At 38.9% G+C, this 19,297-nt stretch overlaps 1 protein-coding gene across 1 annotated transcript; it reads right to left on the bottom strand.

The window, feature by feature from the left end:
• Window positions 1–1,879: 1,879 nt before the first annotated feature.
• SARAF (store-operated calcium entry associated regulatory factor) lies at window positions 1,880–18,476 on the bottom strand. The gene is made up of 6 exons (XM_047715556.1): window positions 18,194–18,476; window positions 11,195–11,373; window positions 7,932–8,349; window positions 5,325–5,454; window positions 4,549–4,697; window positions 1,880–2,687 (listed from the first exon to the last, which is right to left on the bottom strand). The coding sequence occupies exons 1-6, from the start codon at window positions 18,294–18,296 to the stop codon at window positions 2,662–2,664; spliced, it is 1,005 nt and encodes a 334-aa protein (XP_047571512.1). The 5' UTR covers window positions 18,297–18,476; the 3' UTR covers window positions 1,880–2,661.
• Between the last annotated feature and the right edge of the window lie 821 nt (window positions 18,477–19,297).

Here is a 19,297-nt window from a genome sequence, read left to right as displayed (position 1 = left end):
ACTAAATTGGGCAGAAAAGGAATTTATTAATATTTGTATTAAACAGCTCAAAGAACCAATGGGAAGGCTGGAAAACCAGGCTTAGGAAGGGACAGGTTTTCAGGCATGGGTATCCAGACAACACACAACCCAGCCAACACACACCACAGCAATCATCCAGTTAATGTGTCTCCTTAGGAAGTACCACCAGATGCTCACCAATACCTCCCCTAAATCTTTGACTACTCTAACACTGCTGGGAATAATCTCTTAACTGTCCTGAGGTCTTTGTGCCATTGTCTCCATAGACCTGGAGAGAATATCTAGCAGAAATATTGACAGAATTTAGTCACATGACCATGCCATAGCTGCAAGGGGCAGGAAGAAGTAATATTTGGCCTCCTTCCCTAAGGAGCTCAGAGTTGTAAGAAAGATCTACACTTAAATAGTTACAGTGAAATGTACTAAGTGCAACAGTAAAAGTGCGTACAATGTGTTATGGAAAAACATAAATAACACGGATAAACTTGAGCCAGGGGTCAGAATCCAAGAGATCAAGGAGCTTCAGAGAGAAGCAGTCACCAAACTACAGAAACACACCTAACTGGTTAAATTACCAGCAATCCCATCCTAATTTCTGAAGTTCTGCTGAACCCTCAATCTGAGTGAAACTCTAAAGCCCCCCTCACCTCTCCTTCCACCTTTTCACACCTGCAACCAGGCCCACCAAGCTCCCAACTTCAGGACCTGCTTTCCCTTGATGCCATCTCCTACTGGGGGCCCTCACCCCACAAATGAGACCCAGTTGTACTGTCTTTCATTCTGAGTCTTAGATTTTGAAGGTGATACCTCAGATCTCTCCCACAAACAACGAGGAAATGTAAACATACAAAATAAAGGAGGATGAGTGGGGGGTGGGGTTTCTTGAGCCCCACACCCCCAGTTCCTTTCCCTTCCTTCCCTCCAGGCAGTCTTTGAAAGAGCCTCAGAGAACACCCCTAGTGCTCCTGAGAGTGATCTAAAGCCACTAGTTTAGTCAACTCTATATTCACTCATTATTTTATTAAAATTCCAATGACCTGAAATAATGCATCCAAAAGCAGAAATCAGACTTGGAAAAATGTTAACATTGTATGGCAACTATACTTCAATTAAAAAAAAAAATCACTTCATTAAAAAAAAAGAACAGCAAATTTTATATGCAGATCACTATCACTGGCACAATCTATAGCAGTTTTAAATTAACTTTCTTTTTTTTACTTTGCTCTCCAAGTAAAACATACTCAGTTCAAGATTATCAACTCCGGTAGCAGAAAGTAAATTAAAACCCAAAACACTAAGCAAATAGGGGAAAAGGAAATAAACAGCATTTTCTTTTATTCCATCTCCTTTTACTAAGGAGAAATGAGTAAGGATTTAATGCAACGTACTTAAAGAAAAACTGTTTTCTCTGTGACATAAATTAAGATTTCTACCAAGTTTTACTTATGGGAGGAAAGGGCAGTTGTGTTCACAATATTCCTTCAACTAGTCCCCAAATCACATTTTAAAGAATAAACAAATGTTTGTTTTTAAATAATTCCTAAAAGGTAAAATGAGACTCTCTGGTTGTAGAGCTTAACTAAGACAGATGATGCAATCTTTGACAGTTCAGAGACTTGGGAGATTTCTTTTTTTTTTTTTTTAAGCCATTTTTCAGCAGAGGCTTCCTTCCAAACCATTTCTGAATTACTTTTTTGAAAACATTTACCGAGGGACTGGTAGCTAAGGCAAGACTACCATGGGAAATTAGGGAGACAGAGCTTCCGCATGAACCCCTTTTCCTTTGAGAAAAAGGGTCAAAAAAAAGTAACCAATTTGCGTCAAGGGTGGCAGAAAGAATAACAATGAAACCTCTTGCTTGTTTTTATTTTTCCCGTCATTTTAATGTAAGATAGAAACAGACTGCTACAACAACACTGGAGATCCCACAGAGAACTGCATGCTTTTGCTAGTAAAAACCTTTGCTGAAGCATTTAAACTTTACTTCTTAAGAAATGAATATGGAGGTTTCAAGCCATCTTTGTCAGCACAATCATTCGCAACAACCTTCTAGATGCTCATTCTCTACTTTTAAAAAAATGGTCATTCTTACTTAATTGAAGCCCACTACCACAGAAGGATTCAAAGCTCCTGAGCTCAAAAGTGATCAGAACATACAGATAAGTATAACTGGTAGTCGGAAGCTTGGTTTAAATGTTTGAAGAACAGTAAACACCACAGAGCAAATATCAAATAGATTATTATCATTTTTATAAGGTAATGACTCATCGACTAAAACCATGTAAGACTGACATTTTCTGTACTCAGTGCCTAATAGTCATAAATCTAGCCTTCACTCTTAATGATGTCACAAGTTTAAAAAATCAATACATTTTCAGCTTTCCACAGTTGTCATCACTTTCAGAAACTGTAAAACCTAACTGCATGTTACACTAACAATTCTCTACAGAAGCATTTTCTCATATATCAACTGTTAGTCTCAAGTAATAGAGCACAAAAAAGCAATACAGGACCAAAAACCACACAACTTTTACATTTTCCCCTTCCCCAGTCATTAGCAGGTAGCACTTTTTTTTTTCCTAAGAAAGTGATGAAAAATCAGATTTTGCATCCAGTGTTTGACTTCAACTTTCTACTCTCTTATCGTCTTCTGGTACCACCATATCCTAAAATGAGAAGAGTACAATTTATATTGGTTTTTAAAAATGCACTGGCATAGCTTATAAAACTACAACAGGAACACATTTATTGTGACAGATGAATAAAGAGACCCAAGGGAAGGAGGGAGGAAGACAGTGCTTCGCCACCCACAACAGCCCTCCCGGTCACCCAGCCATCAAGCTGACTAGACTCAGACATGCTGCTTGCAAATCACTTGTAGTCAGGAAGCCAAAGAATACGTGTTCTATGGTGGGACCAATGTGATATGGGCAAAAGTCAAAGTCTAAGCCAAAAAGCAGAGGCCAATGGAGCCAGCCATGCCCTGCTACCTATCACAATCCCAGCGGCGACAGAAATCCTACAGGGGGCAAGTTTCAGGCTTTCAACAGTAAATGTTATGTAGTAAAGTCAACACCCCGCCCCCGACTCCCACACTACACACACACACACACACACACACACACTTGCAAATTTACAAGATGACAAGTGTTCCCATTTGAAAACTCAATTTTTTTCAGGTTTTTCTTTAGGTTATTTGGTAATGTTTAATAATTTTTTTCATGTAAGTCCCAAAGATTTCTGTTGATATTTATGGGTGGTTTTTTTTTTACAACTTTTGTTTCCACTGAGTTTTCTGCTTGTGTTATGTCCTACACTGCTATATTTTTATATATCCTCCCAATCACTACCACTCCTCTTCCTCCCAAAAAGTAACCACTACCTTACATCTAACACCATAGGTTAGCTTTGCTAGTTTTTATAAAAATAAGAATGTTGTAATCATATTTATATCTATTCCTTTGTGTCTGACTTCTTTCTTTTCTTTTTATATTTGGTCGATCTACCCACATTATTGTGTACAGCGGTTTATTCTCCCTCCGTGTTGCACAGCTTTCCACTGTATGGCCATAACTCAATTATTCATCTCACTTACTGCTGCTGGATACAGGCATTTTTCCAGTTGGAGGCTATTAGGAATAAAGATGCCATGAACGTTTTCAGACTTATCTTTCAGTGCACAAGTGTATGCATTTCTGCTGCTATATATCTGAAAGGGAAACTGCTGGGTCTTGAGTCTATGCTTTATTTTAGTTGGTAATACCAGTCTTTCAAAGCGATGGTGTAATACCAAACAGTCTTTCAAAGTGATTGTGTCAATTTATACTCACACCATACTGTGAGAAATTCACTCTCACACTTCAAAACATATTTATACAAGTCTTCTATCAATATCAAGAATTAATCTCTGTTCCATAACTCCCCCCGGTGAAAGACGAATCCAACCCACAGCAATCTATTACTACTTCATTACCCATGCTTCCCCATCCCTTGCTAATTAGCTGGATATTTTAAAACAAATAGTTATTTTCTAATTTCTTATATATTATCTTTGCTTTTTACAAAATTTCCTCTTAACAATAGCAATAAACATGACCACCATATTTTTGACAATTATTTCAAGTACAGGTAGTTACTGAGTTATTTAGTGAGTTTTGCTGAATTTTAAAAGTTCAAACTTCCACCTAGAAAATTCCATTTTAGATAAGCTTAAAAGCAGCCTAGAGGTCACAGAATTAAACACAATGTGGAAACCAATGTTCAGGAAGGTTTAAGGTAAAACCCTGGTTAGTGGTAGAGGTGAGTCTAACCCAAATCCCTGTTTGATATTTAAAGAATGTTTAGAAGTAAGAGGAAAGAATGATTTTGAACTATATTTTAATGTTAATTTTGCTATTAATATTTCTGATGACTATGACAAATAAAATTATGACTGCTAATATATAGTAAGTACTATCTTCTTAAGTTCTAAAACGATTTCTATTCTTCACTGCTACATAATAGGAACTTCTCCGTTTTCAGTCTTACCTGATGCTGTTCTGGTTCTTGTCTCTGAGCTTGAATGTGCCGAATAGCTACCTGAGGCTCCACGAAGGGGTGAGTAAGCACGGCTATTCCATGTGCTGGAGTACGAAGGAGACGGGTAGTACCACGAGTCTGAGAAGGGTGTTGCTGCTCTATTAAGATATAAAAGCATATCAGGCACTTTTCTTGTGACTTTTAAATATCCTCCTATTCCTATACTCTCACTAAACAATACCTTTATCAAGCGTTTTTCCTCAGTGCTCTGGTATGACATGAAATAAATACTATTTTGTATTTCTGCTATTATATAGTGACGGTCATGGGGGGAACAGAGTGACAGGAAGAAGAGACTCTTTCTTCCAGAATTCACACTCAGATAAAATCTAAAATTAAACTACCAATAACATGAAAGTATCCCAAAATCTGGTACCAAGCCCCTTTCAGCCTTGCTTCTCTATCATTCTCCCACCAAACCAGACTGCTAACTATTCCTCAAATGCCATGTTCTTTCCTGTCTTCTCGTTTTCTCAGGTGTTAAATAAACAGTATTTTTCCTATCTCATGATCTCTATAAGGAGGACACTGGAAGAAGAACCACAATGAAAGAAAACAACATATACAATATTAATGGAAGCCCATATAGCAGAGAATCTGATTTAATAGGGTAACGTCACCATAATTTATTTTCCTTAACAAAACCAAATCCAGGCAAATTGCAAACCGAACAAAGCTGCTCTAAAGAAAAGTGGAATTAAAAGGCAAGTGAGATCAAAGCCTACCTATTGCTGCCAAACAAATATCCTAATATTCCTCCAGTTCCCAAGCCAGTCCAGAACCCTGGTCCTGAATTGTCATATCCTCGCTGTCCCGTGAAAGCACTGCCGAAACCAGAAGCTGCATCATGCGGTCCTAGAAATAAAAATGATTATGTGTCCTCACTTAAAACATAGCCCACAAAACCAAAATTAACATGGCATTTCAATTGTTTCATTTGTTCTATTTAGTACTAATACTTCGGCATTTATACTAAAAAAAAGTGGGGCGGGGGGGCACCTGGGTGGCTCAGTAGGATGAGTGTCCATCCGACTCTTGATTTCGGCTCAGGTCATGATCTCAGCGTTGCAGGATTAAACCCCACATCAGGCTCCCCATTCAGCAGGGAGTCTACTTGAAGTTCCCTCTCTCTCTCCCTCTACCTCTCTCCCCCCACAGGCACAGATGAGCATGCTCTCTCTCTGAAATAAATCCTTTTTTAAAAAGTGTATTCATAAAATACTGATTTATAACTAAGGAGCACCTTTCCCACAGACATGAACAAAAGGGATTTATTTTTGAAGGGGGGCAGTTCCCTCCTATAAAGTCACATTTGCTCGGAGGAGGATCAGCTACCAGCAGATGACCTCCTTCCTATGGGCTACGAACTTCTGTAAGGGCTTCAGGTGACAGCTGCGCTTGTGTGTAATGGAGGAATCCAAGTGGAAGCAGCAGCCAGATATTTCTAGTAATTGGGAAGTCAGATCTTAGAGACCAAAAAAGTATCTTCCGCGCAGAGAAAATTTTTTAAAAATATTTTATTTATTTATTTGAGAGAGAGACAATGAGAGAGGAGAAGGTTAGAGGGAGAAGCAGACTCCCCAAGGAACTGGGAGCCCAATGCGGGATTCGATCCCGGAACTCCAGGATCATGACCTGAGATGAAGGCAGTCACTTAACCAACTGAGCCACCCAGGCACCCTCAGAGAAAATTTTTTTTAGTTGATGTACAGCACACATAAAGGAAAGCGTGCTAATCTCACATGAACAACATAATAAATCTGTACACAGGTACCCATTTGCACATCAATAAAACACTTCTAGCCCCCAGAAGGCTCCCTCATGACGACTCCCAGTAGATACCCACCCGCATCAGAGATAAGCATTACCCCGACTTCTCTCACTATACTTTAGTTTTATGCATTCCTGAACTTTGCATAAACGTAACCATACAATAGGTACTCTTCCGTGTCTGGCACATCATGTGTTAGTGAGAGTCAATCCCCATTATTGCATTATATCAGTTTTTGGTTTTGTTTTTTTGAACTGATCTATAGTATTACATTGTGTGAAAAAAAAATCACAATTTGTCCCATTCTTATGTTTATGTACATTCTATTTCCAGTTTTTTACTGTTACAAATAAAACTCTAAAAATATTCTGTGTATTTATTTTTGTATATAAATGCATGCATTTCTCTTAGGTATGTATTGAGGAATGAAACTGCTGTGTCATGGGGAGGCAGTGACAGTTTTCGAAAACGTTTTTTTACTCCTACCATCAAGTTGCAGTTGACTACATCCTTACCTTTACTTGGTACTCTTTTTTTTTTTCTTTAAATATTTTATTTATTTATTTGACAGACAGAGACACAGCAAGAGAGGGAACACAAGCAGGGAAGTGGGAGAGGGAGCAGCAGGCTTCCCACTGAGTAGAGAGCCCGATGCAGGGCTTGATCCCAGGACCCTGGGATCATGACGAGCTGAAGGCAGACACTTAATGACTTAGCCACCCAGGCACCCCTGTAGAGCCACCCAGGCACCTCTTTTCAATGTTAGCCATTATGGTGGTTATACATACAGTGGTTAATAATGAACTCAGCATGGTTTTAATTTGCAATTTCCTGAAAACTAATGAGGCCAGGTACATTTTCATATTGTTACTGGACATCAGGGTATCTTCTATTATAAAATTGCTTTCAAGTCTGTGTCCATTTTAAAAACTGGGTTGTGTGTCTTCCCTCAGATTTGTGGGTAAATTCTTTACATAGTCTAGGCCTTGCTTGGGCAGCACATATACATATTCTAGATACACACCCTATGTTGGAAATAGCATTTTACAAATATTTTCTCCCAGTCTGTGGCTTGCCTTTCCACTCTGTTAATGTGGTCTTTTGATGGCTAAACATTCTTAATTTAAATAAAGTCAAATTTATCCATCCTTTCTTTATGGCTGGAACTTTTTATATTCTAAGAAATTTTTACCAATTGCATGATCATGACACATTTTCCTATGTTTTCTGGAAACCTATTTTACCTTTTATCCTGAGATCTAGAATATTTAATGAATAAATTTTATATATGGTATGAGACAGAGTTCAAGGTAAATGCTTATTACCAAACCTGATCAAGTTTTTCTGATTAAGATGATTTATAATTTAATCATGCCACCTTAAATTAATCATCACAATTACCCTTACACAGAATAAGAGGTAAAGAAGTTGAAAAAGTAAAATATAAGATGAGAAGACAAATCTTCTTTGGTTTCCCAATCTGACCACTTTCTATTTCAGAAACCAGCACAAGATTCACTACCTGGCACATACCCTATTTATTGCCATTAGGGAAACATACCTGTGAATTCCGATTTAAAGCCTGCAGGAGGGGGTCCTGCTGAGTTGGTGAATCTCTGGTAACGATGGGAATTTGGAGGATACTCAGAATATGGCGGAGGAGAATCCTGACCATCACTAAGGAATACTTTATAAACTCCAAAAGCAATAGCAAGTAGTACTACGATGGTAATCAATCCACTGATGCCACTAGAGTCTGGGGAGTACAGTTTGTTGTAATAATCAGAGAAAGAGCTAAAGCCGTGGTTTTTTCCAGACTCTCTCAATTTCTTCAGGCCAAGTTCTGTGTAATCTAAGTTATACTCCAAGCCACAGGAACCTCTTAGTACATACTGGTCTTCAGAGGATTCATAGCCTTCACAGCTCACCACAGTTTTTCCAAATTTATATGCAATATCTAAATCAGTCTTACATTCCCACTGTGAAGAAAAACAGAAATAGGTTATTAGAATCAAAATTTTTTTTTCATTTAATATGTACTATTTGGGCTATACAGCTGTCATAAAACTGCAAAATGAAGTCAGGGGGTAATAAACAAACTTCAAAACAATGAGTATTTCTGTGTTGGGGGGAAGGTAACCTAGGGACCTCAAAGCTAGTGTTTGTTTTATTACTATTCCTTATTCCTTACATATCCATGTAAGTAATTCTTTTTTTTTTTAAAGATTTTATTTTTTTATTTATTTGACAGACAGAGATCACAAGTAGGCAGAGAGGCAGGCAGAGAGAGAGAGAGAGACAAAGAGGAGGAAGCAGGCTTCCTGCTGAGCAGAGAGCCCGATGTGGGGCTCGATCCCAGGATGCTGGGATCATGACCCGAGCTGAAGGCAGAGGCTTTAACCCGCTGAGCCACCCAGGCACCCCTCCATGTAAGTAATTCTTTTGTACATATTAAATATCCCTCAATCGTAAATGTAAAACAAAATTTTTAAATGTCAACTTTCTCCCACTGTTATTCAAGATGTTTTAAAAATAGAGGTTTGGGGGACACTGAGGTGGCGCAGTCAGTTAAGCAACCAACTCTTGCTTTCACCTCAGGTCGTGATCTCCAGCTAGTGAGATGGAGCCCCACCACAGGCTCTGCACTCAGCAAAGAGTCCGCTTAAGACTCTCTCTCTCTCTGCCCTACCGCCCACCCCCGTGACCCCGTGTGCTCACTCTTTCTCTCTCTAAAAAATATCTTTCAAAAATAAATAAATAATAAGGACACCTGGGTAGCTCAGTTGGTTAAGCATCTGCCTTCAATTCAGGTCATAATCCCAGGGCTCTGGGATCGAGTCCCGCAGTGGGCTCACTGCTCAGCAGGGAGCCTGCTTCTCCTTCTGCCTCTGCCCTCCCTGTGCCGGTGCTCTCCCTCTGACAAATAAATAAATAAAATATTTTAAATAAATAAATAAATAATAAAAATAGAGTGCTTTTTTTTTTTAAAGTTAAGGCTCAAAAGTCAGCATCATATAGGAGTATCTGGTAACTACATAGAGCACCAGAGATAGTACACAACTTTCTGAGAAAAACTTTCTGCACAAATTTTACAATACTATGGACCAACTTTCCAAAGCCTAATCCTATAAGTAATTCTCTTAAAAGAATTTTTTTTTAAGTAATCTCTACACCCAGCCGGGGCCTGAACTCAAAAACCAAAGATCAATAATCACATGTTCCACCAACTGAGCCAGCCCGGCACCCCATCTCTTAAAAATTTTTTGAGCTATTTAGGAAAATGCAAAAAGTTCATGCTAGCCTCAAAAATTTCCACCTTAAATAAAAAGTCTACTCCCCCCACCTGCTCATGCTCTCCCTCACTCTCTCAAATAAATAAAATCTTTCTTTAAAAAAGTCCCAGTTTATCAGAGCCCATAGTCTCTCATGGTTCATCTCCCCAAACAATCTGAGGGTTCTGAAGGGGTGGGAGGTAGGAAGTTGGGTGAGCCTGGTGGTGGGTATTATGGAGGGCACATATTGCATGGAGCAATGGGTGTAGTGCATAAACAATGAACTCTGGTACACTGAAATTTAAAAAATTAAAAATTTAAAAAAAAAAAGAACACAGATCCAAATTTGCTATCTATCATCTATGAAAGGTGAGCAAGTTTCTTAACATTCCTGTGTCTATTTCTCTCCATAAATGCGGACAGTTATACTTGCCTTAAAAAAAAAAAAAGTCCCAGGTTAGTTTAAATTCCATAACTATATTTTGAGCAAAATAGGTAATATGCTCCTTTAACAGCATTTAAAGAGACACAAGCTAAAATAGATCTGATTTGTTTTTCTGTGTTTCTGTGACGTTTTTGTTCAATTATCTTCCTCTTCCAAATTTCAGATATGCTATTTTATTTTTTATGACAGCTTTATTGAAATATGATTCACCTATCATGCATTCCACCCATTTCGATGGTTTTTAGTATATTTACAGTTGTGCAACCATCACCACCATCAATTTTAGCATATCTTCATCGCCCCAAAAAGAAATCTCACATCCATTAGCAGTCACTCACTTCCTCCCAAATCTCCCAACCCTGGGCAACTACCAGTCTGTCTTTATGGATTTCCCTATCCCGGACATTTCATGTAAATGCAATCATACAATATGTGACTGGCTTCTCTGACTTAGCATAATGTTTTCACACATGTTGAGGATGTATCTGTTCTTCTATATGGCAGAATATTCCACTGTATGGATATACCACATTTTGTTTATTCATTCATCAATAATGGACATTTGGCTATTATAAATAATGCAGCTACAACCATTTATGTACAAATTTTTGTATGGACATATATTTTTAATTCTCTTGGGTATATACCTACTAATGGAATGACTGGGGCATCTAGTAACACTGTGTTTAACCTTCTGGGGAACTGCCAGGCAGTTTTCCAAAGCAGCTGCACCATTTTACATTCCTAACAGCCTACAATTCCTGATCATGTTAACATTATTTAACATGTTAGGGTAGGCTGGTATTCTTTGAGGAATGACAGTAAAATAATAATCAGCAGAGAGCCTCTACCCCTACCCCCAAGTTTACAAAGTTTTGAAAATTTACTAATGTCTTATTAGAAAATTACAATGAATGTTTCCAGGCTTTAAAATTAGTTCATTTCTTTTGGAGGATGTTCTTTCAGAAAATCAATCACCAATTTATATTTACATATTTAACTTGAGATTTTCTATACGTCTTACCCCAAAATACTGAATAATATCCCAATAAACACTTCATTGAATAAAAATCCCAGTTAAACTGTCATCAACATAACGAGTATTACCTGTACATCATACCCATCCCAACCTTTGTTCTGACACTGTATGACTTTTGGGGTATAAGAATCACATCCAGCTGTGCCTCCAACACATTTCAGTTGTGGGATTGGATCCAGCCTACGAGAGGTGGTATAGCGGTCATGGTGGAGGGTAAGAGCTTTTACGTCCCGCAACAATATTCTGTCTAAAACAAGAGGAACACAGATGAACAGGTAGTAAATATATTGTCAAACATAGAAAGTCATCCTAATAAAACGCTTGTCATAGGAAATACTTTCACAGTAAGTGGGTGGAGAATTCTAGACTGTCACTCAAGCCAAGACAGTAGATTTTTCAGACATCTGAAAGGTTTCAAAATACTTACATCCCAGGTATCCATTCTCAGTAACATAATGAAGGATATTTGCCACCAAGAGAAAAAAACAAAGCAAAGAGAAAGACATAAAAACCAGAGGTCTAAACAAAGAGTAGTAGCATACAGAGGGACAAAGGGAATCCCGAGAACGATAAGTGAAGATAGCAGGATGCAGCCATGCGTCAGACAGAGGGTAACAAGTCCACACTGCAAGAGTACTGGTCAAAAGGGCTACCAGTGAAATTCCCTGCTGCTACCATACCATCTTTTTTAAACCTAAGGAGAGAATGTCCAGGTGAACCTGGCTTTGGTTTTTAGCTGTATTTTAGCGGTCTTGACCTTGAGCTCATGGACTTTCCTCCTCTTTCCCCCATGTCCTGCTACCTGGGTCAGCTGAGGACACTCATGTCACCCCCACAGAAGCATTCTGGCTTTAACCTATTCCTGAGTGCAACAGAGAGACCCTGCCCACCTTAGAAGCAAAAGATAAAGAGCAACCTACTCTTTCTGACCAGGTTTCTGCCGGATGTTCGATACTAGACCCCTAGAGCTTTCAACAGATGCCCTAATTACAGCGAGTCCTATTTTCCTGTCTTTCCCCAGTCATTTCCCCAGAAGGGGCACTTAAAGTCTCAGGAAACTTGAAGCCAGAGACTTTTTTTTACACTACTAAGAAAACAGCTAGTCAGTTTTTCAAAAATTTTCAGTGTTTTACCACATACATGGGTCAAAAAACTGGACTAAAAAAATTATTCATTCAAAAATCAGTTAAGTAGCTACCTCTGGGAAAGGAAATGTGCTTAGAAAGGAACAGGCAGAATTCTTCTAAAGTTCCTTCTCTTAAGTGAATGGGGCTACATTGATATTTGTTTTATTCTTCTTTAAACTATTCATGTATGTTTTATTTATTCATCTATATATATTTCATAATTTTGTTTAATAGTGAAACCCACTCTTCCTCCAATTTCACATTTCTGTGATAACCCAAATTAACAACCTGGTAAGTACCTTTTTCTTGCTTATCCAGACACAGATTCAGGACTTGTTTTAGATTTTTTTAGTTTATTGTTATAAAAAACTGAAATATACAATCTACATTATTCTTCATATGGTTTCTCCACTTTATTATACATCGTGGACATTCCCTCATATCAGCAGATACAGATCATATTTATACTTATTTACCAAAAAAAGAACTTAATAAATGAAACTAAGCTCAGATTTATCAGCGCATTCTCCCCAAAATGCAATAAAACTAGAAACAGAACATAAAAAATATACTAATATATAAAATCAATAATGAAAAGGCAGCTGAAAACCAGTAACAACAAAGAAATTAAATTTGGAATACATATATCAAAATATATTAAACCTATAGTAGCATAAACAGTATAATATTGGCAGAAGATTAGAAAAATTGATCATCATACACCATGTACAAAAATTAATCCATGACAGCTAAAACATACCATAAAACGTACAACAAAGAAAAAAATACCAGAAGAAAGCACAACTGAATATTTATGATCCTGGTATGGAGAATTTTTCCTAAGACACCAAAAGAAAAAGAGTGACCAGCAAGATAAAGACTGTAATTTATCAAATTATGTTAACCTGTGAAAATCTAGAGTCCATAATGATACTCCAAGAGAATGCCAAAAACTCATTTGTCACTAAAAGTTGCTACCTACCTCCTTACTCTGAAAATTGGTAATTAAAGATTAAAAATTAAATTTTTATTCTGTTTTTCTACCAGGAACTGTAATCTATAATAGCCTCAGGATGGAAATCTCAACTTTATTGAAGAATGACAGCTAATAAGTGCAGAAGAAATGACAGAATTAGAAAAAAATATAATTTTATAATGGCCAAAGACACTGATTCAGACAAGGATTTATTAGTTTTAAAATCATTAAGAGACTGGATATTGGCATGGTGCCAAGTAACATTACACAGAGTGCTTTCTGGAAAAATATTACTTTATAAAGTTTATAAAGCCACTTTTAATCTACTAGTTAATCTTAGCATCAGTAATGGTAGAACAAATTGGTATTACACCTACTATGATGTAACCCTGAAAAGTATTTAACATGAATTTTATCAATCCTTTGGATTTAACATCCACTCTATGAGAAAAACAGGGAAGAAAAAAAGCAAGCTAAAACACCATGAGAAAACAGAATCCAGAAGGTAGGATACTCTTAAGGATAACTGGCCCAATCCTTTCAGCAAAGCAGCAGCATAAAAAGAAGGACTGTTTATTCTATATATTTTCTAAATACTTTATTCATTTATTTGTCAGAGAGGAAGAGTGCACAAGCAGTGGCACAGGCATTGGGAGAAGCAGACTCCCCACTGACCAGAGAACCCAATGCGGGACTCGATCCCAGGATCATGACCCAAGCTGAAGGCAGATGCCCAACTGACTAAGCCACCCATGTGTCCCTGTTTGTTCTACACTTAAGAAGACTTAAGGGACGGGGCGCCTGGGTGGCTCAGTGGGTTAAGCCGCTGCCTTCGGCTCGGGTCATGATCTCAGGGTCCTGGGATCGAGCCCCGCATCGGGCTCTCTGCTCAGCGGGGAGCCTGCTTCCTCCTCTCTCTCTACCTGCCTCTCTGCCTGCTTGTGATCCCTCTCTGTCAAATAAATAAATAAAATCTTTAAAAAAAAAAAAAGAAGACTTAAGGGAGAATACACACCTGGACTGGGTCTGGTTTTGAACTAACTAGTGTAGACATTTCAAGGGAGAATTGTGATATCTGAATATGGAATGGATAATTAGTTGATATTAAGAAATTTAGATACATTTTATCAGGGGTAATATTATTTTTATCTTGTGGGGAAAGTTCCTTTTTAAAGAGGGGGCATGTTGAAGGATTTAATGATGGTCTGTCATGATGCCTAAAATTACATTGACATATTTCAACCTTAAACACAGAGTTGAAAGAAAACAGGAATATATAAAGATATATAAAAATTTAAAAAATCTTTCCCAGAATTCCTCTGGTAGATTGACTGGAATGACTTATGATCCAGTAATTCTAGTAAAATAAGTATTTGGCTTTCCCAGTATCTACACAGAAGCAGACAAGGAGAAGAAGTTAGACAATGGCTTCTGAGTAATCCTCCAGTAGTATCTCTAGCACTTGGTACAAACAGAAGAAATAACATTTCATTTAGAGTTTCTGGACCTACAAAATCCAAGAGAACTTCCCAAAAGACAACCATGGTATAATAAGAGAATTTGATAAAACAGCTAGATATTCTATAAATTACCAAAGGTCAACAGATTTTTTTCTATACCCGTAATAACCAATTAAAAATGAAAGTAGCCTATCTCAAATAACATGAAAACATACATAAAATACCTGGAAATAAACTTAGGATCATATGTGATCTATATTTTAAAAATACATATATAATAAAACCTAAATAAATATAATGCATTTCCCACCAGGAACCAAACTAGGACTTTTAGAACCAGGAAGAAATTATGTTAAAGGTCCCGTGGAAAAACTAATGTCTATAAATAGCCAAAAATTTTTTGAAAAAGAATTGCTTTACCAGACAATAAAACTTACCATAAAATAACTATAATCAAGATAGTATGGAATTAGAACAGAAATAGGCAAAGGGGGGGGGGAGGGGTACCTGAGAGATGGGCATTAAGAAGGTCACTTGATGTAATGAGCATTGGATGTTATATGCAACTGATGAACCACTAAATTCTACTCCTGAAACTAATAATATGCTATATTAACTAACTTGAATTTAATTTTTTAATTAAAAAAAAAAAAAGGGCTGGGCGCCTGGGTGGCTCAGTGGGTTAAAGCCTCTGCCTTCGGCTCGGGTCATGGTCCCAGGGTCCTGGGATCAAGCCCCGCATCCGGCTCTCTGCTCAGCAGGGAGCCTGCTTCCTCCTCTCTCTCTGCCTGCCTCTCTGCCTAATAGGCAAGGAGCTATGAAACAAAAGAAAGCCAGAAATAAATCCAGCTATATGTTGGAATCCAACAGAAGATAAAGTGGACTTTCTGGGGCACCTGGGTGGCTCGATCAGATGAGCGTCCAACTCTTAATTTCAGCTCGGGTCATGATCTCTAGGTGATGGGATCAAGCCCCACACTGAGCTCCAACTGGGGCTCCAGGCTCAGCTGGAGTCAGCTTGAGATTCTCTCTCTCCCTCTTCCCTTTGCCCCTTCCAGTGCCCGTGTGTGTGTGTATGCGCACACGTGTGTGTGTGTGCACATGCACTCCCTCTCAAATAAAAAAAACAAACAAACAAAAAAAAACTTAAAAAAGACGACTTTTTAATTTAGCAAAAAAAAAGAGTGCCTTATTTAATAAATGACACCAACATAATTAACTATGAGGCTAGAAGAAAATCCATCTACACCAATCTAAAACTTAATTCTATGTGGGCTGAAGGCCTAAAATTTCTGAAAACTCATTCACTGGCCTCCCTGCTTCCCTGGACCTCTACAGTCTGTTCTCCACAGAGAGGACAGAAGGAGCCTTTAAAATACAAGTCACAGCAAGTCACTTACCCCTGTCTCCCCTCAGGTTTCTGATCAAATGTGATTTCTTCCCTTTCCAATGTGTATTTTGAAAGTCCCGCTTCTGCCTGTATACCTTGTCTTCCTTCCCCTGTGTTATCATTGCCCATACCACTTTTCCCGATGACATGCTACTTACCAATTTGTGTCTTGTCTATTTCTCTTTAGTATATATAAACTCTGTGGAGGCAAGATGCTCACTTTTGTTCACTGTTATTTTCCCAACACCCAGAAAAGTGACTTAAATATAAAACAATTCCATAAAGAATTTTAAAAAGTCAGGTAATCTCTTTAGAACTGGTACCAAACTTTTTCCAGACAAATTATCACTCTGTTAAAGACAAAGTAAGTGTATCCAAAGTTAAAAAAAAAAAAAATAGGGAGTGATTATTGTTTTATTATAAGGCTTGATAAAACTTAACCCAATAAAATACTTTCATAGAAAAAAAAAAAAAGAAAAGAAAATACTTTCATAGAATAGTTCCTCAAAGTAAATTTAAGGTAAAGTAGAATTTATAAAAATCAATTGTGTTTGCTCTGCAAAATATTTTGGTGCTTTTTGTTCCAGAACAATAGTTTATAGAGTAGAGAGACTAAGATCAGCAAGATGCGGTTCACCATTCATTTAAATTTGGTTCCTTTTTTTTAAATTCCCCTGACTCTTCATCTGTAAACTTTTTTTTTTTTTTTTTAATTAAGAATTGAGGGTTCTGGGCACCTGGGTCGCTCAGCTGTTTAAGTGTAGGACTCTTGATTTCAGCTCAGGTCATGATCTCACTGTGGTGGGACAGAGCCTCAGGTTGGGCCCCCTGCTCAGCAGCAGTCAGCTTAAGATTCTCTCCCCCTCTCTCTCCCTCTGCTCCTCCCCCTGAACATGCGATCACCAGAGCACACACACTCCCTCCCAAATAAGTTTTCAAAAAAAAAAAAAGAAAGAAAGAAAGAAAAGAATTGATGGTTCAACTAATGTTTCAATTCAGTTTTTAAATTATAATTCTGATCAAAGTGTCCTCTTTAGATACAACTTTCTAGGAATACATCAATAAATGACATTTAAATCCAACTTGGCTTTTATTACTAATAAAACATCCACATCAAATCAGTTGCTCAAAGTCAAGTATTTGCAAACAGCACCTTCTCTCTCATTTCAGCATTTAGGAATAAAATAGGATATTACAGAAGTAAATCTGTTGCTTAAGAAACATGGGCATTTCCTATCACCCAAGTCATAAATGCAATATTGATGCTTTTCATGCCTTAACATCTTCATCCTCCCAATAAAAAATGTTTTAACTATTTAAAAGTCATTTCTTACATCATTCCAATTTAACAACATGCATCATTAAATGGAAACCTGTATGTTTGTGTATACATACATATATTAATTACAGAGAATACTGTTTATCCCATAAAAATTCTTTAGAAAATTCTAATAACATAGTAATTAAAAAAAATCTTTTCTCCCGAAATCATTTATCATGTACCATCGCATACAAAAAATAATAATAAAATGTTTTTAAAATTCTAGTGCGCAGTGAGAAACAAGAAAAGCTGACGTAACGTGATGAAATTCACTGTAGCGGTCAGAATAAGAAGCATGGGTTCTGCTCACGTAAGTAGTGCAGTCTACGACTCTGCTAACCTACCTGCAAGGTTTACATCCCTGTCCACTAAGTGTGACCAAAGACTGCCGGTGCTGTGGCAACTGTCCGCCATAGCAACAGGCAGCCATGACAACAGGCAGCGAAAATGACATCAGACAGTCATGACAACAACGCAGGAGGAGCAGGGGATGTTAGGGATGAGGACTCTCATCCGAGAAGAAGGGAGACAAATTCGGGAGTCCAGGGAAGGGAGAAAGGGGAACGTAAGAATACAGAGTCGTCCCGCCCCGTCGACTCCCCAACAGTCCCCACTTGTCCCGCAGGACCTCTGGGAAGAGCAAAAGGGTCAGGCAGGACGCAGGTGAATAGGAAAGAAGATGTTAATGAGAATCAAGGCTGAAAGGCCCAAGCAGAGGCGAACGGAAATGTCGCCCGCTGGGCCTCTGAGCACTGGGTGTACGCGACAGAAAGGGGCAGGTGACAGCACTCACCAGGGTCTTTCCAGCCGAGAGCAGGGCCGGCGATTAGCAGAAGCAAAAGGAGGCTGAGAAGGGGGCAGCGTCCAGTAGCTTCCGGCCCACCCGCTGCGGCCATGGCTCTGGGTGAAGGGAGCGGGCGGCTGCCCAGGCGCCAGAGGGCCAGAACCCTATTGCGGAGGGCTGTCCGCACGCAGCTGTACCGCAACGCTAGGAGCTCGCGCCGCCGCGAAGGGAAGTCTGTCCGCAGAGCCGCAGCGAAGGTCCGTGCGCGACTGTTACGTCACTGCCACTACGTCGCGCGGGAGAACACGAGTGGACGAGGGGACGCTGCAGGCCCCGCCCCTGGGGCTTAGAGCGGCTGGGGGCGGGCCAAGGGCAGGACGCTTCCGCTGGGGGCGGGTCCAGGAGCGGGGCGCAGGGTGCCGTGGGTGGGACTGAGATGACGCAACCTTGTTGTGGTTCGTCTGCGGCTCAGAGAGGTTCGGAGAGAAAGGCAAGGGTTAGAGAGGTTGAAACCAACGTAAAATCTAAAAACGTGGTCAGGTTATGTGTTTCCGAAACCTCCCTTCCCGAGGGAAGTTACTGTGCATTATAAAATTTTCTGTCTTCAGCTTCTAACATAGAGCCTGGCCCAGGATTCCTTCCACTATTGTTTGCTAAGATTCCGGTGAAAGGTAGCAAGGGAATACGTGGTCTGGTTTCAGAAGTTCAGAATCTTTACGTACTTCCTTGTACGTGGAGGCAGTAAGAACTCACAACATACCCGAAGAAACTGCTAGCTGAAGAACCAGTCAGAGGAAACAGTTCTAAGCCTGCAGGAGCATTATCTTTGAGGTCTGACGGCCCTGGGTTTCTCATTCATTCATCCATTTAACAAATGCAGGTTGAATGCCTAAGACGTGCCAGGCACTGTTTTAGGCATGGAAGATACAGACAAATCCCCAGTTACTCGTGGACCTTACACTGAAGTGGGATAGGAAAAGCAACATTAATTAGTAAACAAAGATAATAGGCAGTGATAAATGCACTGATGAAAATAAAACAGAGTGTTACAGTAGAGACTGCGAGGCAACTTTAGGGAGGTATTTCCTTGCTAAGGAAGTGATTTTGAAGTTT

This window comes from Lutra lutra, chromosome 2, assembly GCF_902655055.1.
Source record: "Lutra lutra chromosome 2, mLutLut1.2, whole genome shotgun sequence".
NCBI lineage: Eukaryota > Metazoa > Chordata > Mammalia > Carnivora > Mustelidae > Lutra > Lutra lutra.
This window is presented reverse-complemented; position numbering and strand designations above follow the sequence as displayed.